This window comes from Mustela nigripes, chromosome 9, assembly GCF_022355385.1.
Source record: "Mustela nigripes isolate SB6536 chromosome 9, MUSNIG.SB6536, whole genome shotgun sequence".
Classification (NCBI taxonomy): Eukaryota; Metazoa; Chordata; class Mammalia; order Carnivora; family Mustelidae; genus Mustela; species Mustela nigripes.
Genome location: NC_081565.1, coordinates 3,465,113 through 3,486,212, shown reverse-complemented (window position 1 = coordinate 3,486,212; position 21,100 = coordinate 3,465,113). Strand labels below are relative to the sequence as shown.

The following is a 21,100-nucleotide window of genomic DNA, read 5'->3' as shown; positions in this document are numbered from 1 at the left end:
ATAAATAAATTAAATCTTTCAACAAAAAAGAAAGAAACTCAACACTTCACCGAAGTGTGCAACAGCAATGCCTTGTGAGCTATTTTCCACCAACAAAAATAAACACTAAGGAGTCCTGCACGAGCCTGGTGCTGGGCAACAGGACTCCACAATTAGGCCCATTAGCTGTCTGGATCCACAGATTTTCCCACACCGATTAAGTCCAAAATCCTACTCAAAGCATGGATTTAAAGATGGGCACCTTACGGGTCAGGCTGTCATTGTACAATGACAGGAATGGAATTATAGGATTTCTTGGAATAGCAAGAGCTTAAAACCCCTCTGGAATACGTTTTATTTTGTAAACTTCTCAGGACACATGGGTTTTGCCAATTATTTCTCTCTGCAGTTGCAATCTGGGAACAGGATCGTCTGTGGCAAGAGAGGCGGAAGGAGCACGCTCTCGACAGACTGCACGGGCCGGGGGGTGCACACAGGAGCCGTCGCACGGGCCAGGGCCGGACTGAGCAGCCCAGCCCTGATGTCCAGCAGTTACCTTGTCGTGAGGCTCTTGCAAGGTAGTCAGGATGTGCAATACCGGCTGAGAATTTGTTTCCAGGTAATAATCCACCAAGGTGTTGACGAGCATCGGACCACGGTCTGAAGAGAGGAAAAGGGAAGAGTTATTTCCTTTAATATCCTCAACTCGCCTCAAATGGCTGTCGGTCATGAAATCCAGAAAGTGTTTCTTAATGCTTCCAAAGTTACGTGACATTCTATTTCTACCTCAATCCACTGAGGTTTAACAATAGGATGATACCAGATTAACTTGCCTGAACATCCACGAAAGCACTGAAATGCTGTCTTCTCTTACTGATTGCCATCTTTGATTATAAGACGGTAACCATGTCCACGGATAATGGTGCAGATGATGGGAAAGTACAGAAGACGAAAGTCCTCGCTACGGGCCTCTCTCAACCCACTCCTCAGAGACCAACATCCCTCAGTCTGGTCCACGGGCTTTCCAGCCTTTTTCTGGAAAACCACACACGTGCGCATGTGCACACAGAGCCCCCACGCCCACGAACACAGTCTGAGCGTGTGTCTTCTTCCACTTAACAACATGCTGCAGACACCCTCCCGCGTGGGCCCCTCTGACCTTCTTCAGTCTCCCCGCGGACCTGGGGCCCCACTGCTTGGCTCTACAAGACTCACTGAACCAGTCACTTACTGGTTTTCTCTAAACTTCACTCAAGGCTATAATGAAACACAGACTCTTGTCAGTGGGACACACGGTACAGGCTTGTGGGACGATGGGTACTCCAAAAGTCTGAATACTGAGTTAGTCTCCTGCCAACAGCACCCATTTCTGTGATCAATAGTGGGTTTCTATCAACCCAGTAAGCAAAGAAAGAGAGAGGTCACCCATTTTTACACCAGAAGTTGCATACGTGATTTCCACACGGCATCTGCTTGAACACACTTGTTGGGGGGAGCAAGAGAGGTGAGGCTACACAAGAAGGCAGTGACTTTGAAGCTGGGCCATGGGGTCATCATGTGATTCTTACTTAGTAAGTCTGTGTGTCTATCTGAATATTTCCGTAATTGAAAACTTAAAGCACAGAGAGTGAACCCAGCAATAGCTGCTCTTTTCTCAGTGTTCTAGAAACTCTCCTTGGAAGATGAAAACCAACATCAGGAGACTGTAGTCACCCCCAGGTCAGTCTCTTCTGATGCGCAGATGAGCGCAAACGGGCATGGCCCCGCTTACCAGAGCTGAGGTTCTCTTTAAAGACAGCTGTCACTTCATCGCGCACACTCAGCACGGGGGAGTCCAGCATGGACAGGAGCTCCCCGATGTTCGCTTGCTGGGCCATTGTCTTACACGACTGCGCCGCGCCGGGTCCGGGACGTGCACTAGCGACTCTGCGGGCTCTTCATTGGCGCCCCTACCAGACTGAGAAAAAGGAAGACACACAGTGGGACAAAATGGCCCCGTTTCTCCTCATAAAAAAACTGCCTGCAAGACAAACCAGAACATGTGTTCAATGCAGCGAAAAGCCTGTCGTCCAGAATTCTGAGGAAAGAAGCCAGGGTGTGAGCATAATTCTACATCGGACAAACTTGCGAAGAGGACATCTATGGAACGCACCCACCGGAGAGAGACCGGGACACCGCCGCCAGTCGGAACTGTCACGGCAACTTAATGCCGGGACCACAGCACAGTTTTTTACTTTGATTCCTTCTTCCGACTCTGCCTTGGGTTTTGGCTAAGACTGTTTCCATCTCAAATCATCAATCTAAAAACTAGAAGGCGGCACGTGGGTGGCTCAGTGGTGAACCGTCTGTCTTCAGCTCAGGTCACGATCCCAGGGGTCCTGGGACCAAGTCCTGCATGGGGCTCCCTGCTCAGTGGGGAGTCTGCCTCTCCCTCTGCCTGCTGCTCCCCCTGCTTGTGCTCTTACTCTCTCTGTCAAATAAATGAATCTTTCAAAAAATAAATAAATAAAAAGTAGGTGAGCTATTTTCAGAGAAAGAACTAAAAACATACTATTTTCCTCTTGACACTCCCATCAATGCCTGGAAGCTGGTCTAGCTTATTAGGTCACAAGACCTTACATTCGATACCTCATTTGAACCAGGGACCACATCTCGGTATTTCACACAAACATCAGTCACATTCTAATGCCACCGGTCACAGGCAAGAGGCATGGAAAGGGGCACAAGGTAAATCTGTCCCATTCAGAGACTCCATTCCTGCTGGGGGCGGAGTCGCTGACTGATCTTTATACAAAAAAAAGCAGCTCCGGGCGCCTGGGTGGCTCAGAGGGTTAAGCCTCTGCCTTCGGCTCGGGTCGGTCGTGATCTCAGGGTCCTGGGATGGAGTCCCACATCGGGCTCTCTGCTCAGCAGGGGGCCTGCTTCCTCTTCTCTCTCTCTCTGCCTGCCTCTCTGCCTGCTTGTGATCTCTGTCAAAAAATAAATAAAATCTTTAAAAAAAAAAAAAAGGCAGCTCATTCTCCAAGTGTCACTATCCATATTTACAATGATTTATTTTTCTAAAGGTCTATTCTCAAAACAAGCACAACCAAGGATCATTAAGAGATAGACCTGCACACCCTTCACAAACATCAATGAATCCAGTCCTTACACCAGTATCACGGGGCTGGTTCTTTGGTCCCCATTTTATGGGGCGAGAAACAGAAACGAAGCCATCTGCCTGGGGTTGCAACACTAGCAAGAGGCAGAACCAGAGAACTGAAATTTGAACCTAGATCTGCTCGACTACAAAGCCCTGAGCCCTTCAACATCAAGCAAACTCGTGGTTTTGATCCTTGAAGCAATTCTGTGAGGTAAGCAGATATCCTCTTTTACAAATGAGAATATGAAGTCAGAAAGGATAAATAACTTTGCCAAGGTCACCCAGTAAAGCAGCACTCGGATGGCTCAACTCCCAGGCCCAGGGCTGTGACTGTCCTTGGCCGCCATGGTGCTTCCTCCATGCTGCTCCAAGGGGCTGAGGTAGAAGCCCTCCTGCTCCAGGGTGGGCCCAGGCCACCTCGGGTGTCTCTTAGAAATGCAGTGTCCTGGCCCATTCCAAACTGAATGGGGCTTAGGAACCTGCATTTTAACAAGCACCTAGGGAGGAAACACTATACTAAAGAAAAAACCCACTGAAGAGTTAAGCGCCTCCTGCAAGAATGCAAGAATGCCAAATTTAAGCACCAATGGCCCCAGAAACTGGTGAGTATTAACTATTATCTATGCTCTTACTTAATTACAACCCTGCAACAGCCACTGATTTTGCTGTCCGTGAATCTACATGCATTTCTGATAGCTAATCATGGTGTAAGAAGTTGCAGGTTCACACCCTTGAATATAAATCTTACAGGTAAATCACGAAGGGATTCCATTTCACAGGACTTACAACTCACAAAATTTTCTTGTAAGAGTTCAGAGCTGAGGGACGCCTGGGTGGCTCAGTTGGTTAAGCGGCTGCCTTTGGCTCAGGTCATGATCCCAGCGTCCTGGGATCGAGTCCCACATCGGGCTCCTTGCTCGGCAGGGAGCCTGCTTCTCCCTCTGCCTCTAGCCTGCCACTCTGTCTGCCTGTGCTTGCGCTCTGTATCTCTCTCTCTCTCTAACAAATAAATAAAAAAAATCTTTTAAAAAAAAAAGAGTTCAGAGCTGAAAACAGACAGAAATTTCACCTTGTGAGTTGGATTAAATTAATTTTACAAGTGAAGAAAATACCAACCTGTCAGGAGTTATTGTCCACGGAGAGAATTAAATGAGAGAACATACGCATACACTCTGTGCAAATAAAGACTCCGAGCAGGGCCCAAAAAGTATCAGAAAGAAAACCAGTAAAAATCTTGGGGCCACCACTTTCAAGAGGACTTTTTCAATAGCATACTCATCTGGCTAGCCCTCACATTCTTTTCTTCTTTGGATAAATCACAAATGATTCTCGGGTTTAAAAGCATTTTTGTCCCAAAGTTTGGTTTTTGTTCCAGTGAAATTGCTACCTACCTAGTCTCAGTCTAGTGAGACTCTGAGTTTCTATTTTGTGTATTCAGAAGGCAGTAATGTCAGAGCTGGTCCCCAAATCCAGGCAGCCCAGAACACGGGGCAGGAGTTCCATTCCAAACAAAGATGGCGCCCGTCCAGTCAACTTGGCCATAGTCAGGGCTGACCAGCTTGGGCCAGTTCGCTTGCTTTTCAGTGTGTGAATGTCATTTGAGGTGCAAAGTCTGGTTTCTGGAGCTGCTCCTTCCAGATACTTTATAGAAAGCAAAAATAAGGTTTCATTCTAAACCACAGTGGTACATTTCTGGCAACAAGCTTTTCTCTTTGGTTCTAAAATTTTACCTTTCAACCACATTTTTTAATCCTCCCCCAAAATATAAATCTTGGATTTCAGGTGAGGTTCCTCATGTAAGTGTCCCAAAGTTTAAGGGTTCTGACATTCAGAAAGGCCCTCCCCGAGCGTTTAATCATGAGCTTTAGAATCACTCCCATGAGCGGAGTATTTCTTCTTCTAAAACTCACTCAAGTATTTCCAGAGGGCTCCGTGCAGGGCGCTGAGAAGGAAGAGCAACTCAGCACACACAATGGAGACCTGACATGGGAGGAGGAAGGGGGCAGGGCTCAGTGGGTGCACGGAGGGGAGAGGGGGCCTACTCAACCTGCACATGGGGCCGGTGGGTGAGACACACCCACGTTAGACACACCTTCCAGCCTGGGGAAGGTCGGCTGGGAAAAGTCACGTGAACGTGGAGACCACAGGTTCGTGCAGCATCGACTTAGAGCGGTGAAGGCCTCTCTTCCATTCTGGAATAACCACGTACAGAACACAGGAGGTGAGAGAGGCCGGAAGTCAATGCCAGGTGAGTACAGCTCTGTACGGTACGTGCCAAAGCAGCATTCCTCTAGGTAAGTGTCATCTTCAACGGTCACATGTCACACTACAGTCTACAGATGACACTACTCGCATAGGGAGCCACGACTTTCAACAGCCACTCCCACTCCAAAACCTGTCACTCTGCAGGTCTCCTGGATCTCAGGAAAACACACACCCATCCGTCCAAAGGGAACACTGCGGCGATGTTCTCCACTTCCCGGCTCCCACCCTCTCCTCTGATCTGTCAGCAAACCCCCTGGTTTTGCTATCCCCTTCGTTGTGGGCCCAATCCAAGCCCCAGCACCTCCCAGCCTACTCCCCTACAATGCATCTGCCACCAAAACACCACAAACACTGAAATATGGACTTCAAAATCCATCCCTCTCCTGTTTAGAATTGTGCAATGGCTTTCCATGGAGGCACTAAAAGCCGAACCCCATGAGTGGCCTAAAGGCTCCATGTGCTTTGTCCAGCTGTGAACCCCCCACCCTCCATCTGCTTCCGTCTGCGCCACTCTGCCCCATCATCTCTCTGTGCTAGTCCCAGTGTCCCAAAAGCCAGGAAAACTGGTTCCTGCTCGAGGCCTCTGCCCCGGCACCTCTCTCCCTGGAATGCTTTCCCCCAGATCCCTGCTTGGCTGACTGTCTTTGCAGTCTCTGCTCAAAACGTCACCGTCTCTCAGGTCTCTCCTGACCACCCAATTGAAAGCAAGAGAGGCATGGTTAGTGACCACCTTTGAACAAACCAAGTTTAAACTTTACAGCTGGTCATCGGATTCAACTGACCAGAATACTCAGTACGATCACAACATGTGGGGAAAATAGCGATTCACCCAAGTTTGACTTGAGTCCCTACATCTGGCCAACAACTGGCTTTGGTCTTTAGAATGTCTGAAACCTTGAACTGTCAACTGCCTACTTCGGCAGCATTTCTAGCGCCCTTGAGTGTGTGTGATCAACAACTACACGTCGTTACCATGATACCTTACGCGCGCGTTGTCCACAAGGTGCACAAGGCATGAGTTGAGAATTACTGTTAAACATCTGAATGTTCACTTTTGAATAAAGGTAAACCGCTCTAGCTGTAACATCCAAGTTTTGTGTTTTATAAGTTGAAACTCTGTCAGTTTAAGTACAAATGTATACTGATAAAAAAAATAAAAGCTCTTTTAGTTGATCAATGTGATTTTTTCATTCAAAAACAATCCAGAACTTTCAAATGACTAAATATGTTAACTAGCAATACGAATATTAAACATACCTTTACAAATAAGAGTAACCACTCTTTGTGCCAAGTATTTATAAAAATTTTTATGACAGATGGCTAAGAGAAAATTATATTTTAATTCTAAATTTTATAGAATTATCTTGCAGCATTTATTACAAACAAAGTAACCTTTTAAAACTGCATTTAACTTACAGTCTTAATTATAGTCTTTCAAGAAAAAGTCATATTTGGGAATATTTCCCATCTCATAAGGATGAATAAAAAATAAAATGTCAATCTGTCACCTCAATTTTATGACATGAAAAAACCCAAAATCACAGTCAGCAACATCCATGATAAATCATCTTCGAGCCAAACATAAAGAATATAAAGAAAACAATGTTAGTAAAAACTGAAATCCTCCTAACACATTTTACAGTCACTAATCAAATTCCTAAACAGACCTTACAAAAATGCCTTAGGAAGACAATGGCTTGTAGTTTTGTGTCTGTAAAGGCTAAGAATGTAAACAAAAAGCTTATCAACATGACAGCCACATGTGTCAGCAATGATTAGCAGCTCCGGGCGCCTGGGGGGCTCAGCGGGTTAAAGCCTCTGCCTTCGGCTCAGGTCATGATCCCAGGGTCCTGGGATCGAGCCCCGCATCGCATCCTGGCATCGCATCGGGCTCTCTGCTCAGCTGGGAGCCTGCTTCTCCCTCTCTCTCTGCCTGCCTCTCTGCCTACTTGTGACCTCTATCAAATAAATAACAAATAAAATCTTTTAAAAGGGGGGGGGGGTGCAGTCAAGAGAGCACAGGTGGATTTGCAGCCGGGGCTGAGCGTCTCTGCACTAGGCAAATGATTTGCTCCAACACAAAGTCTCCGATTTTGTTTAGGGTGAAAACCAAAGCTCGCTGCTGGACGGAACTGGTCTAAGTCACAGGTCCACCAAATGCAGCTACACCACCTTGGGAAACTCAGCCAACATCTCAGCCCCATCCCTCATTTGTAAAATGGGGCTACACCGCAAGTGTCGCTGTGAAGAAGACAATGAGTAACACAGGCAAGGAAAGCGCTCAACACAGTGTCCGGCACTGAACGAGCACTTCATAAACCCTGGGTCATTTGACAAAGTACTTCATGCCATGGAAGGACCAGGTCCTAGCAAGTAGCTAACTAACTCTAGAACTGTTAAATCCTGAGTGCAAACACACACACACACACACCCCTGCACAACTGTACAGGCAAGCAATTCCCTTCTGTCCTCTCCCACCACTGCACCGAGTTTGTACCTTACCTGTTCTGGGGACAACTGGTGCTTCGGTTTCCAGTGCTGTCAACCTGGTGTCTTTCATGGTCACTGAAGGGAAAAAACACATGTACTGTACACAATAATCTTACAATGAAGTGAAATCCCCGAGGCACCCCGAGGGAGTTTAGGGTTCACCTGGCTCGACCTCCTTCCTGCTGTAACCAGTTTCTACCAGAATGCACACTTACAACAGCGGGCGCACGTGCCTCTCTCTGTCTACATTTCTGAACAGCTGGTTGCTGGAAAATTCTTTATATTGTGCTGAACTTGTAATCTCTGCCTTTTGTTAGCTATTTACTGGAGCTATAAACAAATGGGCAGGATGGGCTCTCGAGTCCTAGAGTTCCGAGGTACAATCCCAGCTCTGCCATGTATTAGCTGGGCCACTTCTGGCAGTTTCTCTCAGGTGCCTAACGTCTGACCTTGTTACTTCATCTGGAAAGTGAGAAGAATAGCGGCCCCTACCTCAGAAGGCCGTGTGGGGTTACACAAGACGATGCCTCCGGGAGCCCCGGCACAGCACGGGGCACGGAGTCATCACCCAAGCGGCCCAGAGCGCAGGAACAGTGCCCGGTGCAAAGCACTTAGTGGGCTTCCCTCAGGTCGCTGCCCCATGCTCCCCTCCCTCCCTACAGCCCCGCCCCCCTCGCCTACCCACTCCCAGACTAAGCATTCACCCCTACAGTCTCAGCTTAAACATTTGTCCCATCGCGCCTGGGTGGCTCAGTCGGTTGAGCATCCGACTCTGGGCTTCGGCTCAGGCCATGATCTCAGGGTTGTGAGATCGAGCCCCAAGTAAGGCTCTGTGCTCAGGGGTTGTCTGCTGGAGACTCTCTCTCCCTCTGCTCTTCCTCCCACTCACATATGGGCGGGCACGTGCGCTCTCTCACTCTCTCTCAAATAAATATATCTTTAAAAATATATATTTTTTGCCCCATCAGAGAAGGCTTTACTTCCCTCCACTCCCATGCCCCAGACGAGGTCAGGTCCCCTGTCTTATTTGCTTAGCAGCCTCTATTTCTTTGTGTCACTTACAACAACCCAATTAAATAAGCGTAATTAGTTACTGAACTCGTCTCCCTCACTGGAACAACAGCTACGCCCGGGGAGAGAGAGCAGCTCAGTCAGTGCGGCAGATACAGCGGCCACCACGGTGTCTGACTGCACGGAAGCCGCTATAGTAGTTCTTAGATAAACGTATGAGGATGAATCCTGGCCTTCAGAACAGCACGACCTTCATCTGATCCCTCCACAGGACAAGCATAAAATATTTGTGGACAACTATCATTTCTCTCCCCTCGTCCTCTCTTTACCGTATTTCCTGTCTAAATGATCTCCTTTAAGTAAGCACGTTATATACGTCTCTACAAATATGTTCCAATTCGCCTTTAAAATGTAGGCCATTCAGGCTATTTTTAGGGACAGTCTGGCCACGAGATGGTAAGTTCCACGAGGACAGGAACCATCTGTCTGGTCCCCCAGTGGACACCCGGGGCCTACTGCAGCATGTGGCACCCGAGAGGCAAAGACACCATGCGTGGTCCAGCAAAGGTTTCAGCAACGTCTCCGGTCGCCGATCCAGGGCGGGAGGCAGAGGGCAGAAGCGGAGCCTCAGGCGCTGCGTCGGTCCAGCGGGTGAGCGCGGGCCAGCCTGCCCACAAGCCCTTCACGACACCACGATGCCCGAAGCCCTGCTCGAGCAAGGAACAACTCTCTCACTATCAAAATCTCGTGCCCCAAACAACGGGTAATTACATCTCCCTGTGGAGCACACTCTAGGCATTAAACAGCAGTGCGTCTTGTTGGCATACTCCAACTTTACGTCCGCTGCTGAGAGGCAAAGGGCCAGCCAGATCATTCAGACAGGGAGTGCCTGCCCGGCCGGTGAATCAAGAAAAGAACTAGAGGGGCGACTGGGTAGCTCAGGGGGTTAAAGCCTCTGCCTTCGGCTCAGGTCATGATCTCAGGGTCCTGGGATCGAGCCCTGCATCGGGCTCTCTGCTCAGCAGGGAGCCTACTTCCCTTCCTCTCTCTCTGCCTGCTTCTCTGCCTACTTGTGATCTCGGTCAGCCAAATAAATAAATAAAATCTTAAAAAAAGAGAGAGAGAGAAAAGAGAAGAGCTAGAGTTCCAACACAGATGCCTCCGTTATCCAGGACCTCAACATCAGCTGTCGGTCCAGCAGGTCACACAGACTTTCTGCTACAATTCATCCTAGTTGGATCTTTTACCTGAAAAGGAACATCCAAGGCAAGGGTAACGCTGGGACATACGCGAGAGGAGCTCTTGCAGCCGCCCAGCCAAGACCACCATCCTCGACAAAGGGATTGGCCCAGGAAATCAGAACTTTTTTGTCCAATGCCCAACATTAAGACTTCTTAAATTCTTTATCGCTAGGCCAAAAAATGGTAAATGGTAATAAACTGTCATCAGTCTAAGGCTGGCCTGTCAAAGGCTACTTGCATTATTTATATTTTTAATTATTTATTTACTTAATCATTTATATTTAGATCCTGCCCTATGGAGTACTACTAGCTAAAATCACTCTGGTCAGTCAAGTGAGATGTGACCTTGAACTTCTGATAGGAGGTGAGGAATGCCGAAGGCTCTCCTCCAGGATCTGTACCCCTAAAGGGCGTGGCAGGGAGCACCTATCACAGCCTAACAGAATCAGGCCACACTCTTTTCTTCAAGAGCCAAATTAAAGAAGAAACAGGCCCCCAGATCTAGATTTTTCCTCTTTCATATCTGACCCAAAAGCTGTGTTCTCACCTAAAATCGACACTGTGGTGGCACTTCCTACGAGCAGCCTTTCTGGATAAATTAATAAATAAATAAATAGCGCATGGGTTGGAAGAAGAAGAGGGTTCTGTGCTGTTAGTAATTTGAGGTTAAAGAGCACAGGTCAGGGCACCTGTGCCCTGCTCAGCTGGTTAAGCATCTGTCTTCAGCTCAGGTCATGATCCTGGAGTTCCGGGATCGAGTCCCATATCGAGCTCCCTGCTCGGCAGGGAGTCTGTTTCTCCCTCTGACCTGTTGCATTTCATGATCTCTCTCTTTCTCTCTCTCTCTCAAATAAAAAAATAAATCTTAAAAAACAACAACAACAACAACAAAAAGCACAGGTCAATTTGTTTTCATAGTTCACCTTAATTTGATTCTTAAGGTGTTTGCAGATAGATGGCTTATATACGTAGGATTACACATGAACCTAACACGGACGGCTTCACAGCCACGGACAGTTGTCACTGGCAAGACCCATACACACGTTTTCACATCTCTCTGCACTAGGCCAGATGCAGTACAAGCCGTGAGAGGGCTAAGAGCTATCTACCTCCTTATGAAACGCTAGTGGCAGGCGCAGAAAATGCTCTTACAAAGTATTTTATCTGAATATCAGCTGCACGTCCAGACTTTTGGAAGGCCAGTACTGTGTGTGGCCTTCTGTCCTAGGACTCCCCGGAACTGTACACCACATGGCCTGAGATTTTACACACAGCTGTCTACAACAAGTACAGGCAGGCAGATACCCTTTGCCACACCTGCTGTCCCTACTCGGGTTTTTCATCTATAAATTCGAAGACGATTCAGATAAGGTTCAGGCACAAACTATTTCAATATCAAGTACAGGACAGGCAGAACAGAACCATCCCACCATTGTGTTAATAACAAAGATAACAGTAATAACCATACACTAGGACACTATTGTGTTCAGCTCCAGCTCAGTAACGGACTCAGGTGATTTCTTAGGACAATATTCTATCAAGTGAACGAAGCCACCTTCAGCACAAAAGCATCCAAAAAGGATAAGATACTAGCTCTGATTGCCTCTTCCCACAGACACACAGAAGGAGAAGCGGGTAGGAAACACTACTTTGTATGTCAGAGGGAAGCAGCTGATGGCAAAACCTGCCAAAAAGTGTAGTCGTGGGTGACTTCCACGGTCTCGCAGCTGCGGGCCCTCTCAAGGTCACATGAACTGGGGCAGGGGAGCTCCAGATTTGCCAATCAGAATATTTCGCCATCCGGGCCCTTGAAGGACAACTCGCTGAAGCTTATACCCTATTTCGAAGGTGAATCTTGTCAAACCTGCCAGCAGGGACAGAGCTCAATTTCAGTAAGATACCACTCTTCTCTAAATGTTTCTTTTAGCCTGAACAAAATTATTTACTGAGAAAATAAGGTCACACAGATACCACATATGCTTCAAAGAGTCACTCTACAAGCTTCCCCTAAAAGAAATCTGAGCAAACTGTTAAGATTTCTTTAAGTTTCAAGTCCATGGAACTAAAATAGAAATACCGTAGGGAACTAGGACACAGGGTTTGACTGACAGTCTAGGCCAGCGGCTCCAAACGCAGTCCTGCCACCAGCAACAGCAGCATCACCTGAGGATTTTCAGAAATGCACTTGGACCTCGAATCACACCTCTGAATCAGAAACTCTGGGTTTCTGATTCAGTCTTCTGGGTCATTCTGATGCCCACTAAAGGCTGAGAACCACTGGTCCAGGAAGAAAAAGGATGATGCCAAGAAACACTAAAAACATTTATTTAATAAATAATTTTATAAATACTCTGAGGTTCACAAGGGAAAAAAAATACATAGTGCATAAACCTTGGAAAAAAGCCCAGTGGAATTCTGCCAGGTGCTAAAGGTACCAACACAGACTGAATGCCAGGCCTGACAAGCATTTAGCAAGTTCCACACCTGAGATCTCCACTTCTGATTTTTTTAAATGTGGCATTTAAGGTTGAATTCCCAGGGAAGTGTAAAGAATCTTTCAATATAAAAATTTAACAAGAGGATTTATAATACAAACAGCACACAGGTCCACCTTTAAAAGGCTTGGGTCTTTCCTACCTACTGGTTTTTTTAAAAAAATTGTTTTTAATAAAGCCCAAGTCCATTTTTAAGAGGAGCAATCTATATAGAATAATCAGGTGTGGGGCGCCTGGGTGGCCCAGTGGGTTAAAGCCTCTGCCCTCAGCTCGGTCATGATCCCAGGGTCCTGGGATGGAGCCTGCTTCCCTTCCTCTCTCACTGCCTGCCTCTCTGCCCTACTTGTGATCTCTGTCTGTCCAATAAATAAAATCTTAAAAAAAAAAAAAAAAAAAAGAAGAAGAAGAATAGTTGGGCTGCAGGCTGGGTCCATAAAGCTCCTGAAGGGGTCTGCAAGAGCTATTTGATAGTCATGGGATAGAAAGGGATACTTGGTTCAAAGCTTCCCACGGATTTTCAGAGGGGAACTGAGGCCCCCCAAAAGTTAAGAAGCACTGACATGAATCAGTTCATGAGATTAGCATTTCATGTCGTTTATCAATATGAAAGATGAAATGTTTGGGCTCTGAAGTCAACCAAGAGGGTTCAAATCCCAGCTCAGAGGGTGAATAAGTGACCTTAGGCCTGTTTCTTCATCTCCCTATCCTATCCTATCTCTTAAGGTTGTGGGGAGAGTTCAAGGGCATCAAGCATGTCAGATGCTTAGCACAGTACTAGCCACGTAAGTCCTCACCAAATAAAAAGGCTTACAACAGTATTGCTACTGAACAAAATTTGTCCAGTATTGCTGGGTCCATAAGGCTTAGCAGTCTCTCCATGTAACAACTTGTATGTGAAACATTGATAAAACCGTTCCAGAACTTAAAATGGATACACTTTGCGTATGCTACTGTGCTCCTTGAACCACTCAAAGTAGCACGGTCTCACCGGCCGCATGCAGACGTGAAGGTCACTACATCTGTTCTTCCTTATCACTCCCTACTGGGCTTTCCGTCACCAACAGAAAGACAAAATTGTCCCTTGTTACTCAAATACTTCATGGTGCCTTTACTTTAGAAAGTGATCTGTGAGTTCTAGGCCAGTAACTACCATGCCTTGTTTTGTATCAAAGCTAGGTTTTTAATGCACTTTACTCATTAGATGACATTCTGTTTCATTCATCTGTTACCTTATGCTACTTCCCTGGACAGAACAAAAGTTAGCACTGCACAAGGGACAAGAAGAAACTAGCAAGGTCCTAACACCATATACCTTTTTTATATAAAAAAGAGTATTCACCATTTGGGGGGGGGGGGTATTTTTTTATTTACTCCCTCAAAAAAACCCACACATAGACATTAGGTATTAAATGACTAATTTGGGGGCGCCTGGGTGGCTCAGTGGGTTAAGCCGCTGCCTTCAGCTCAGGTCATGATCTCAGGGTCCTGGGATCGAGCCCCGCATCGGGCTCTCTGCTCCGCAGGGAGCCTGCTTCCCTCTCTCTCTCTCTGCCTGCCTCTCCATCTACTTGTGATTTCTCTCTGTCAAATAAATAAATAAAATATTTTTAAAAAATAAATGACTAATTTCTTGTAACTATAGGCTTAAAAAGTAAATCAGAGAAAGAAAAATCTCAAATTGCTGAGAGGAGACCTCTTTCAGACCAATTTAAATGCAAAAAATTAGTATTGTCATGCAAACTAAATTATACTAAGCACTGAGGGAAAAAACTCAAATGTGCATGTATGCTAATTATACACACTTTTTAAAAAAGCAAACAGCTACAGGTTTGAATGTTATTGAGTACATTTTGCTTTCACGCTTTATTTCAGCTACTTATATGACAAACAAAATTAATCTCCCAAAGAGAGACTTATAATATAATGAACTTACAGGGAATTACCTTTTTAAAAAAAAATCATGTGATATAAAGGAAAGGAGAAACAAGTCATCACTCAACGGTTCAGGCTAAGAGTCACCAATTTGCTTAGTTATTATAAACCCATTAACACCTGGATTCAATTTACTCAGAATGTTTAGCTGAAGCCCCAAGAGGACTTGAAATCCCAGAAATTTATCAGAAATCGTCTAATTCACAATTCAACTCTCTTATCTCAAAGATGAAGAAACAAACTCAAAAAACTTCAATGGCTTTTGAAAAGTCAAAAGCTATTTGATTTTTAGGAAAAGCTTAAAATGGCTGATGTGTTGTTGTTTTGGGTTCATCTGCATCCAAGAGTGTACAATTAATTCCAGGAAAAGCTAATTTTAGTCAGCTATGGCTCTGGAACCGGGCAAAGAACATCCCTGTACCCTAACAAATGGTGAAAGAAGACAGAGCTACAAGATCAAGTCAGCTGTAATTCAGAGCCCAAAACTCACCCACCACTACCCACACCAGAGTTTAGAAACTATTTTAGGAAATGTCTCTGCAATACATTATACATTAAAGGAAAAATAGCCAAATTGATACTTGAAACCACTGGTCTTCAACTTCTGGTGTACATGAGAATCACCTATGACTTCTTCTAAAATATATTTCCAGGGTATCCTTGAAGACCAAATATGTAGGGTCACCTACTACGAAGCCAGACATCTGTCCAGGAAGGTGCTGGTGAACATTACTGCTTTGAGATCTCTTGTTCCCCGCATTTTCGTTATTCAGTAAACACTACATAGACAGGTATGTGTCTGATTTGTCCTAGTAAGACTCCTCCGTTTCAGCTCACAACGGAAACCAAGCATGCACAAAAGGCATCAGGTTACACCACAACAGCAGCAGTCCCAGATGTCTTTGCTCTTCGCCCAGGGAGGGAGAGTACAACTGAGTCACAGGACTTGACACACTCCAACTTAACCGAGGTCAGTGAGAAAGCTGTAGCCGCCCAAGAATCGAACTAGGAATTTAGAAACATACCAAGTCTTTATGACACCAGGAAATGCATGCAGTGAAGAAAGCTTACATCATCTACCCTTCCAGGCACGTGATGTAAGAGTGTTTTGGATAAGATATTAACTTTAGTAAGAGGATATTTTCATTTTACATCTTCTATAAATACCCCTTAAGTTTACACCAGGTGGTTGGAGGAAGATTCTGCAGCTCCCCAGGGCAAGAGCGAAGAATGTTTCAGTGTTTCTGAGGAGCCTCATTTGCCTGATGCATGACTGTTACAGGGACATTTCCCTGCACAACCTTAAATCAGCTTTCGCATTTGCATATTCCAGGTTTACTCAGGAATGTTCAACTTAAGAATCACAGGTGGTTGTTCAGTAAATCAAGGGCTCCCAGAAGATTCGGTTTTATAATGCTTCCTGAAATTTACAGCTCCACTTTGCCAGCACATTTGAATTCAGATGACTCCACGTTGATCCCAAAATTATAAATCAAAGTATCTCAGAAGAGTATTATTCTATTTTAGTACTTTTACAGCTTACTCTGTGTAAAGTGAAGTGCTATTTCTACACTTTCCATAAAAAAAAACTAGCAAGGATTTTAGTAGGCCTTCTTTCTGCAGTAAACGCATCAGTTTTACAAAAACATCAAACACTTGCCAGCCTAATTTAGACTAACATATTTACAAGCACAACACTGCCATCCCAAACAAGCTAGAGTATACAAGCACCTGCAGCTATGTACCTATACAGCTAAGGTATAGAAGCTGATGTACTCCTCTTCAAAATTACACACACACACATGCACAGGCACTTGTGCACAAACTCTGGCCAACTGATTAACAGAATGACAGGCTGGCTTTGGTCAAATCACAGATAAATGAGAGTATAACAGATGAATGTGAGTGTAAATCATGACAGGAGCGCCGTCTTGGAACCCTCGGCAGCGCCCCAGACCCCGATTCCAGCCCTGGCTCAGATAAACGCAGGGGTGTGACCTTGGGCAAGTCACCCTCATCTCTCTGGGCCTCAGTTTCTTGACCCGGGAAATGGAGGTGTTAACAGTGGCCGCCTCTTCCCTTGGTCGCAAGCCCTAAAGGAGAGGAGGACCGCCCAGCGCTTCCCTAGCGAGTGCTCCAGACTCGCGAGCTGTTGTTATTAGGGGGACCGCGCCCCCTCCCAAGCAGTCCCACCCCCAAATCCGAAACACGCGAAGCAAAACTCTTCAACAGGAAACACAAAGAGCCTGAATGCTGCCAGCTCTCCCGGACTGCGGGCTCTCCATCTCCGGTTCCTCAAATGAATGAATGAGCGTCTAGGAGCGGCTCTGCACACAGCTGTCTCTCGAGGCTCCCCTCTGCCGACTTGAAGGTAACTGTCTTTCACCGTCCATGAAACACCCACGAGCGCACCCGGAGGGAGGCCCCTCGTCCTGCCCGCTGCAGCGGGGACGCCGAGTCCACGCGAGTCTCCGGTGCCCACAGGCAGCCTCCATTCATTCTCCTCCCACCCCTGACCCCTCTCCTGAAGCCCCAGGACCAGCCGCCCTCCCCCCACCGGCCCTTCCCCTCCCGCCAAGGGTCCCTCCCCTGCCCCCCCCGCACCCCGCGAGAACCTGTCACCCCACAAAGTGAGGGGCTGGCGAAGGGGCCCACCTCACCCCTGCCCTCGGCCCGGCGCCCCGGGGGTGCAGCCGTCCCCTCCGCCGCCGAGGAGGGGCGAAGTGCGGGCCCGGCCCGCCTCTCCTCCGCAGGGACTCGCCAGCTCTGCGGGGCCCCGCCAGAGGCAGCGCGTAATAAGAGGGAGGGGAAAGCTCTCCGAACACCCCTTCCCGGGGTTCCCTCTCCAGCAAGGGAGCCCCTTGCCCCAGCCCCTCGGGGCCTCCCAGACCGGGGTCATGGTGCCAGGGCTGCCCCGAGAAGCCCCCATGAAAAGAAGGGGGAGACACCCCCATACTCACCCACCGTCTCCTCCCCCTCAGCTGTTTACCTCACAGTTCCTCCAGCCTACAGGGCGCCGCCATCTTGGACGTACAGCACCTCCCCCCCGTCGTGAGAGGTCCACGGCCGCTGCAGCCTCCGCCACGAAAAAGAGTTCCCACTTGGGTCTGGCCTGCCTCTCGACCCCGGCGACAGATGACCGCAGCCGGCAGCCCCGTTGGACGGAAGAGGCCTTCCTGGTCATTAGTGATAATGCGGGTCAGTCGAGAAAGGACCCAGGAGAGTTTGGAAGTCAGGGGGGCGGGGACGGGCGGAGGGATCCCGAAAGGAGGGCGCTGAGAGATCTTGTGACTCCGAAGGAGGCGAAAAGAAGGGCCGGCGCGGCGGGAGGAGCCACGCGAGGGAGCGAGGGGCGGGGCGGAGGTCACGTGCCAGGCCCGGCGGGAGGGGCCGTGCAAGAGGCGTAAACAAGGTGGCGGGGCTGGGTGTGGTTGGGGCGCCTGCTGCCTCCTCGTCCCGCGCCGTTCCTTCCCTTGCAGACCCGGGCGCCCCCCTGGGGTCTCTCTCTGCCCCGCCGCAGAGATGCGAGCCTGTTTCCCAAAGAGCCCCTGGGGCCCGCGTGGGTGAAGGGTCAGCCTTGGAGCTTTGGAAGAGCGGCAGCTCGCCCAGGCAAGGAGGGAAAACAGCACCGGGGCAGCTTCTTTCCTTTGCAGAATATTTGCGGGAGCCCGCCTTGCTAACACTGCAACGTGGTCACCGCGGCCGTGGGAAACAACTACCCCGATCAGAGCAGACAGCTTTAAAATAAACAGCCTTAGCGCCGCTCCTTCTCCTTAGCTCTGTGAACCTAACACGTCTGGAAGCCTCCGCCTCAGTTTCTTCTTCTGTGAAATGGGCCCATAGCCTTCCTGAAGTGAGGATTCAAGTCCCACGCACAGGAAATGCTCAACAGGTGCTGTTCTGCGTCAGAGGCGGGCGCAGTCAGCGCTCTGACCCATACAAACAGTGAGAGAGCAGAGGGAGAGAGGAGTCGAAGGGTGGGTTGTGAAAGGTTTTTTGAAGGAATGGGCATCTGCTGGAGTTTTCGAGGAAAAGTAGGTTTCTATGACGTGGAAATGGAGAGGTGGTTGGAAGGAAAAGGGCATTTCAGGCCAAAAGCACCAAGGAATCAAGAGCCTGGAGGCAGCAAATGCTGGGTGACTTAGGGGACTGGCAGGTTTTGTCATAGGAACGAGTTGGGTCACAATGCAAGTCAGCCTGTGATTTAAGGGGCCAGGTGCCAGACACCACAGTGGGTGCTGTCAGAATTCCAAGGGGCCTAGCGGGGTCCTGAGTAGGGCGGCTGCTAGCTTGTATGGCGCCTTTGTGAGAATTAGAGACACCCCTTCTGGGCCCACAGCTCATGTGAGCAGAGCCCAGGATGTATTTCAGCTCCTACCCTCCCACTCCCAACCCTCCTGAAGGCCCTTGTACAGTGCACAACCTTTATAGCCGTGTCGACTTACAGGGGAGATGGGCATTGAGCTGGGGATTCATCCAGTCTAACTGGTGAAGAAGGCCTTGGGGACAAAGCCAAGAGTTCTTGATTCAAATTTGGATATAGGTTTCTGCTACTGTAGCAACTAAGTTAGCATTAGTTTTCCTCGTCCACAGCATGGAGAATGATAATGACTGCCTAGTGGGGATTTGAGGCTGAATCCGTGAGACACGAAAACATAACTAGGGTAAAACCTGCTTCAATACAAGTTAGTTTTGTTCCTGTGTTAATTGTGCCCATGGCCGACATCCATCACTCCCAGGACCTGCTCCACCAAATGCTAGATTCTGTGTAGCCCCCGGAGCACAATCAGCTTGGGGTCCAGAGATGAAAAGGTTGGGGGAGATTGGGAAGGATTTGATTTCTCCCAGTTCCGCCAGTCCACAAACCATTTTACAGGAACGGACTCCTGCCTTTGTGTTCATACCAGGGCAGGGACCCAAGTGCATTTGGAGATTTCTGAGTCTGGTGATTAGAGTGTTCGGGTTAGGGGTGGAGTGGGGGGGGGGGCAGGCACTTCTCCAGAGCTCGGACCCAGGAAGCTCCCTCCCTACCCCCAGTTTTCCTTGGCTCTCTGACCTCATCCTGCTGGAATGTTCTCCGTGGAAGGGAGCCGTGATCCATGGGGCTCATCCACTGCTGGCCCTCAAGGGGGCCCTCACCACATTCGTACTGTTTCTACACGGTCTGGAAGAAGGATGGTAATTGTTCTCTCAATGTGGACCACCAGGGGTTTGAGAGGAGAGGCCAGAGAGAACAGGCAAAGGCAGTCCGGCCACCATCCCTTGCCACTCTCGGTTCGGGCTGCCTGGATATTTTCTCCTTCTCTGGGATTAAGTTTTGTCATTTGCTGAATAGGTGTTAATGAGACCACTACCTTCCAGGCGGCACCCTGGAGCCTCCTTGTGGCAGGAGCTCCCCCGCTGGGCTTTCTCCACCAGTCGTGGTTCGCCTGTCTCCATGTGACAAGAAACAAAGGAGCTGAGCCCGTGTTTGCAGGGGGTGCTGCCTCTATGCATGTGACAGATGTCCACTACACTTGCCTGGGCAGCATCTCCCCCTCCCCTTCCTGGGGCCACCACAGCACCACCCTCAAGCCACAGGCACCTGGGCCCAGTCTAGCCAATCCCAGATCCCCATCCTCTAGCCAAAGTGGTTGACTGTTGGACACGTGACTTGAGCTGGACCAATCAGGGTGCTTCCCTGGGTCTCTATATGGATGCGAAAAGAGAGATTGTGTCTTTCCTGTGGGGTTGCTAAACCAGGGTGAGGAAGCTGTGACCTTCCACTTCCCCGTGTCCTACATCAAGCCCTGAGAGAAGCCCAGCCAACAGATGGAGAAGACCTACATGGCAACAGCAATAGAGATGGAAAAAGAAATCTGATTTGTTATCTCCTGAGTTTTCAGAGTCCCCAGAGGCTGGATTTGCACTGGCCTCCCAAGTGCCATGAGGCAACAACTATTTTGGCCGATGCTGGTTTTGGGTATAGGTTTCTCTCTTCTGCAAACAGAAGGCCTCCCAGGTGCAATGAGATCTGAAGGCCTTTGGAAGGACACCACCAGTACAAAATACTTCTCCCCCATCCGCTGGCGTGGTCCTCTTGCGGGCTTTCAGCCCCTCGCTGTCTAGCCCTGTGTCCGAAAGATGAAGACAATAAATGTCTACACGACACTATATGACTCCATAGCTATGTATGTATGTACTTTCAACTTATGTAAATGGTTTAGGTCTCAGATGGCAATCTGTCTCTTACTTTCCCCCCACACTCACCATTGTTTTGAATCTCATTGCTTTGTGTTCATGTAGCCAGTAGCTTTAAACTGCTGACAATTATTCAGTGACGCAAATCTAACCTGATCTACTCTCCACTCTGCCAGGGAATAACAGCCACAGTCCCACCAGAAACAACGCCGTGAGAAACATCACTGTCCTTGTGCCCTTATGGATAGGGCTGAGAATTTGGGGGAGATGCATATTCTAGGAGTAGAACTGGTGGGCTGACTTTTTGTTGTTGTTGTTGTTTTTAGAGAAATTGTTTTAGCTTTATTGTGATATAATTGGTATAC

General features: G+C 48.1%; 1 protein-coding gene and 1 long non-coding RNA gene across 6 annotated transcripts in view; one reads left to right on the top strand and one right to left on the bottom strand.

The window, feature by feature from the left end:
• Positions 1 to 17,633, bottom strand: part of TSC1 (TSC complex subunit 1) — a 48,554-nt gene extending 30,921 nt beyond the window's left edge. For 2 of the 5 annotated variants that reach the window (XM_059410438.1, XM_059410442.1), the window contains exons 1-4: positions 17,516 to 17,614; positions 7,889 to 7,951; positions 1,751 to 1,936; positions 536 to 639 (exon numbers count right to left, since the gene is read on the bottom strand). In XM_059410438.1, the coding sequence (XP_059266421.1) occupies positions 536 to 639; positions 1,751 to 1,856 (210 nt within the window). In that variant the 5' untranslated portion in view covers positions 1,857 to 1,936; positions 7,889 to 7,951; positions 17,516 to 17,614. Of the gene's footprint in view, positions 1 to 535; positions 640 to 1,750; positions 1,937 to 4,512; positions 4,763 to 5,213; positions 5,314 to 7,888; positions 7,952 to 17,515 lie in introns of all 5 variants that reach the window. The other 3 variants (XM_059410441.1, XM_059410440.1, XM_059410439.1) reach the window with 3 other exon arrangements.
• Positions 16,547 to 20,681, top strand: LOC132024299 (uncharacterized). Its single transcript, XR_009406222.1, has 3 exons — positions 16,547 to 16,926; positions 17,561 to 17,753; positions 19,891 to 20,681. It is a non-coding gene; the product is annotated as an uncharacterized LOC132024299 (long non-coding RNA).
• Positions 20,682 to 21,100: the final 419 nt, after the last annotated feature.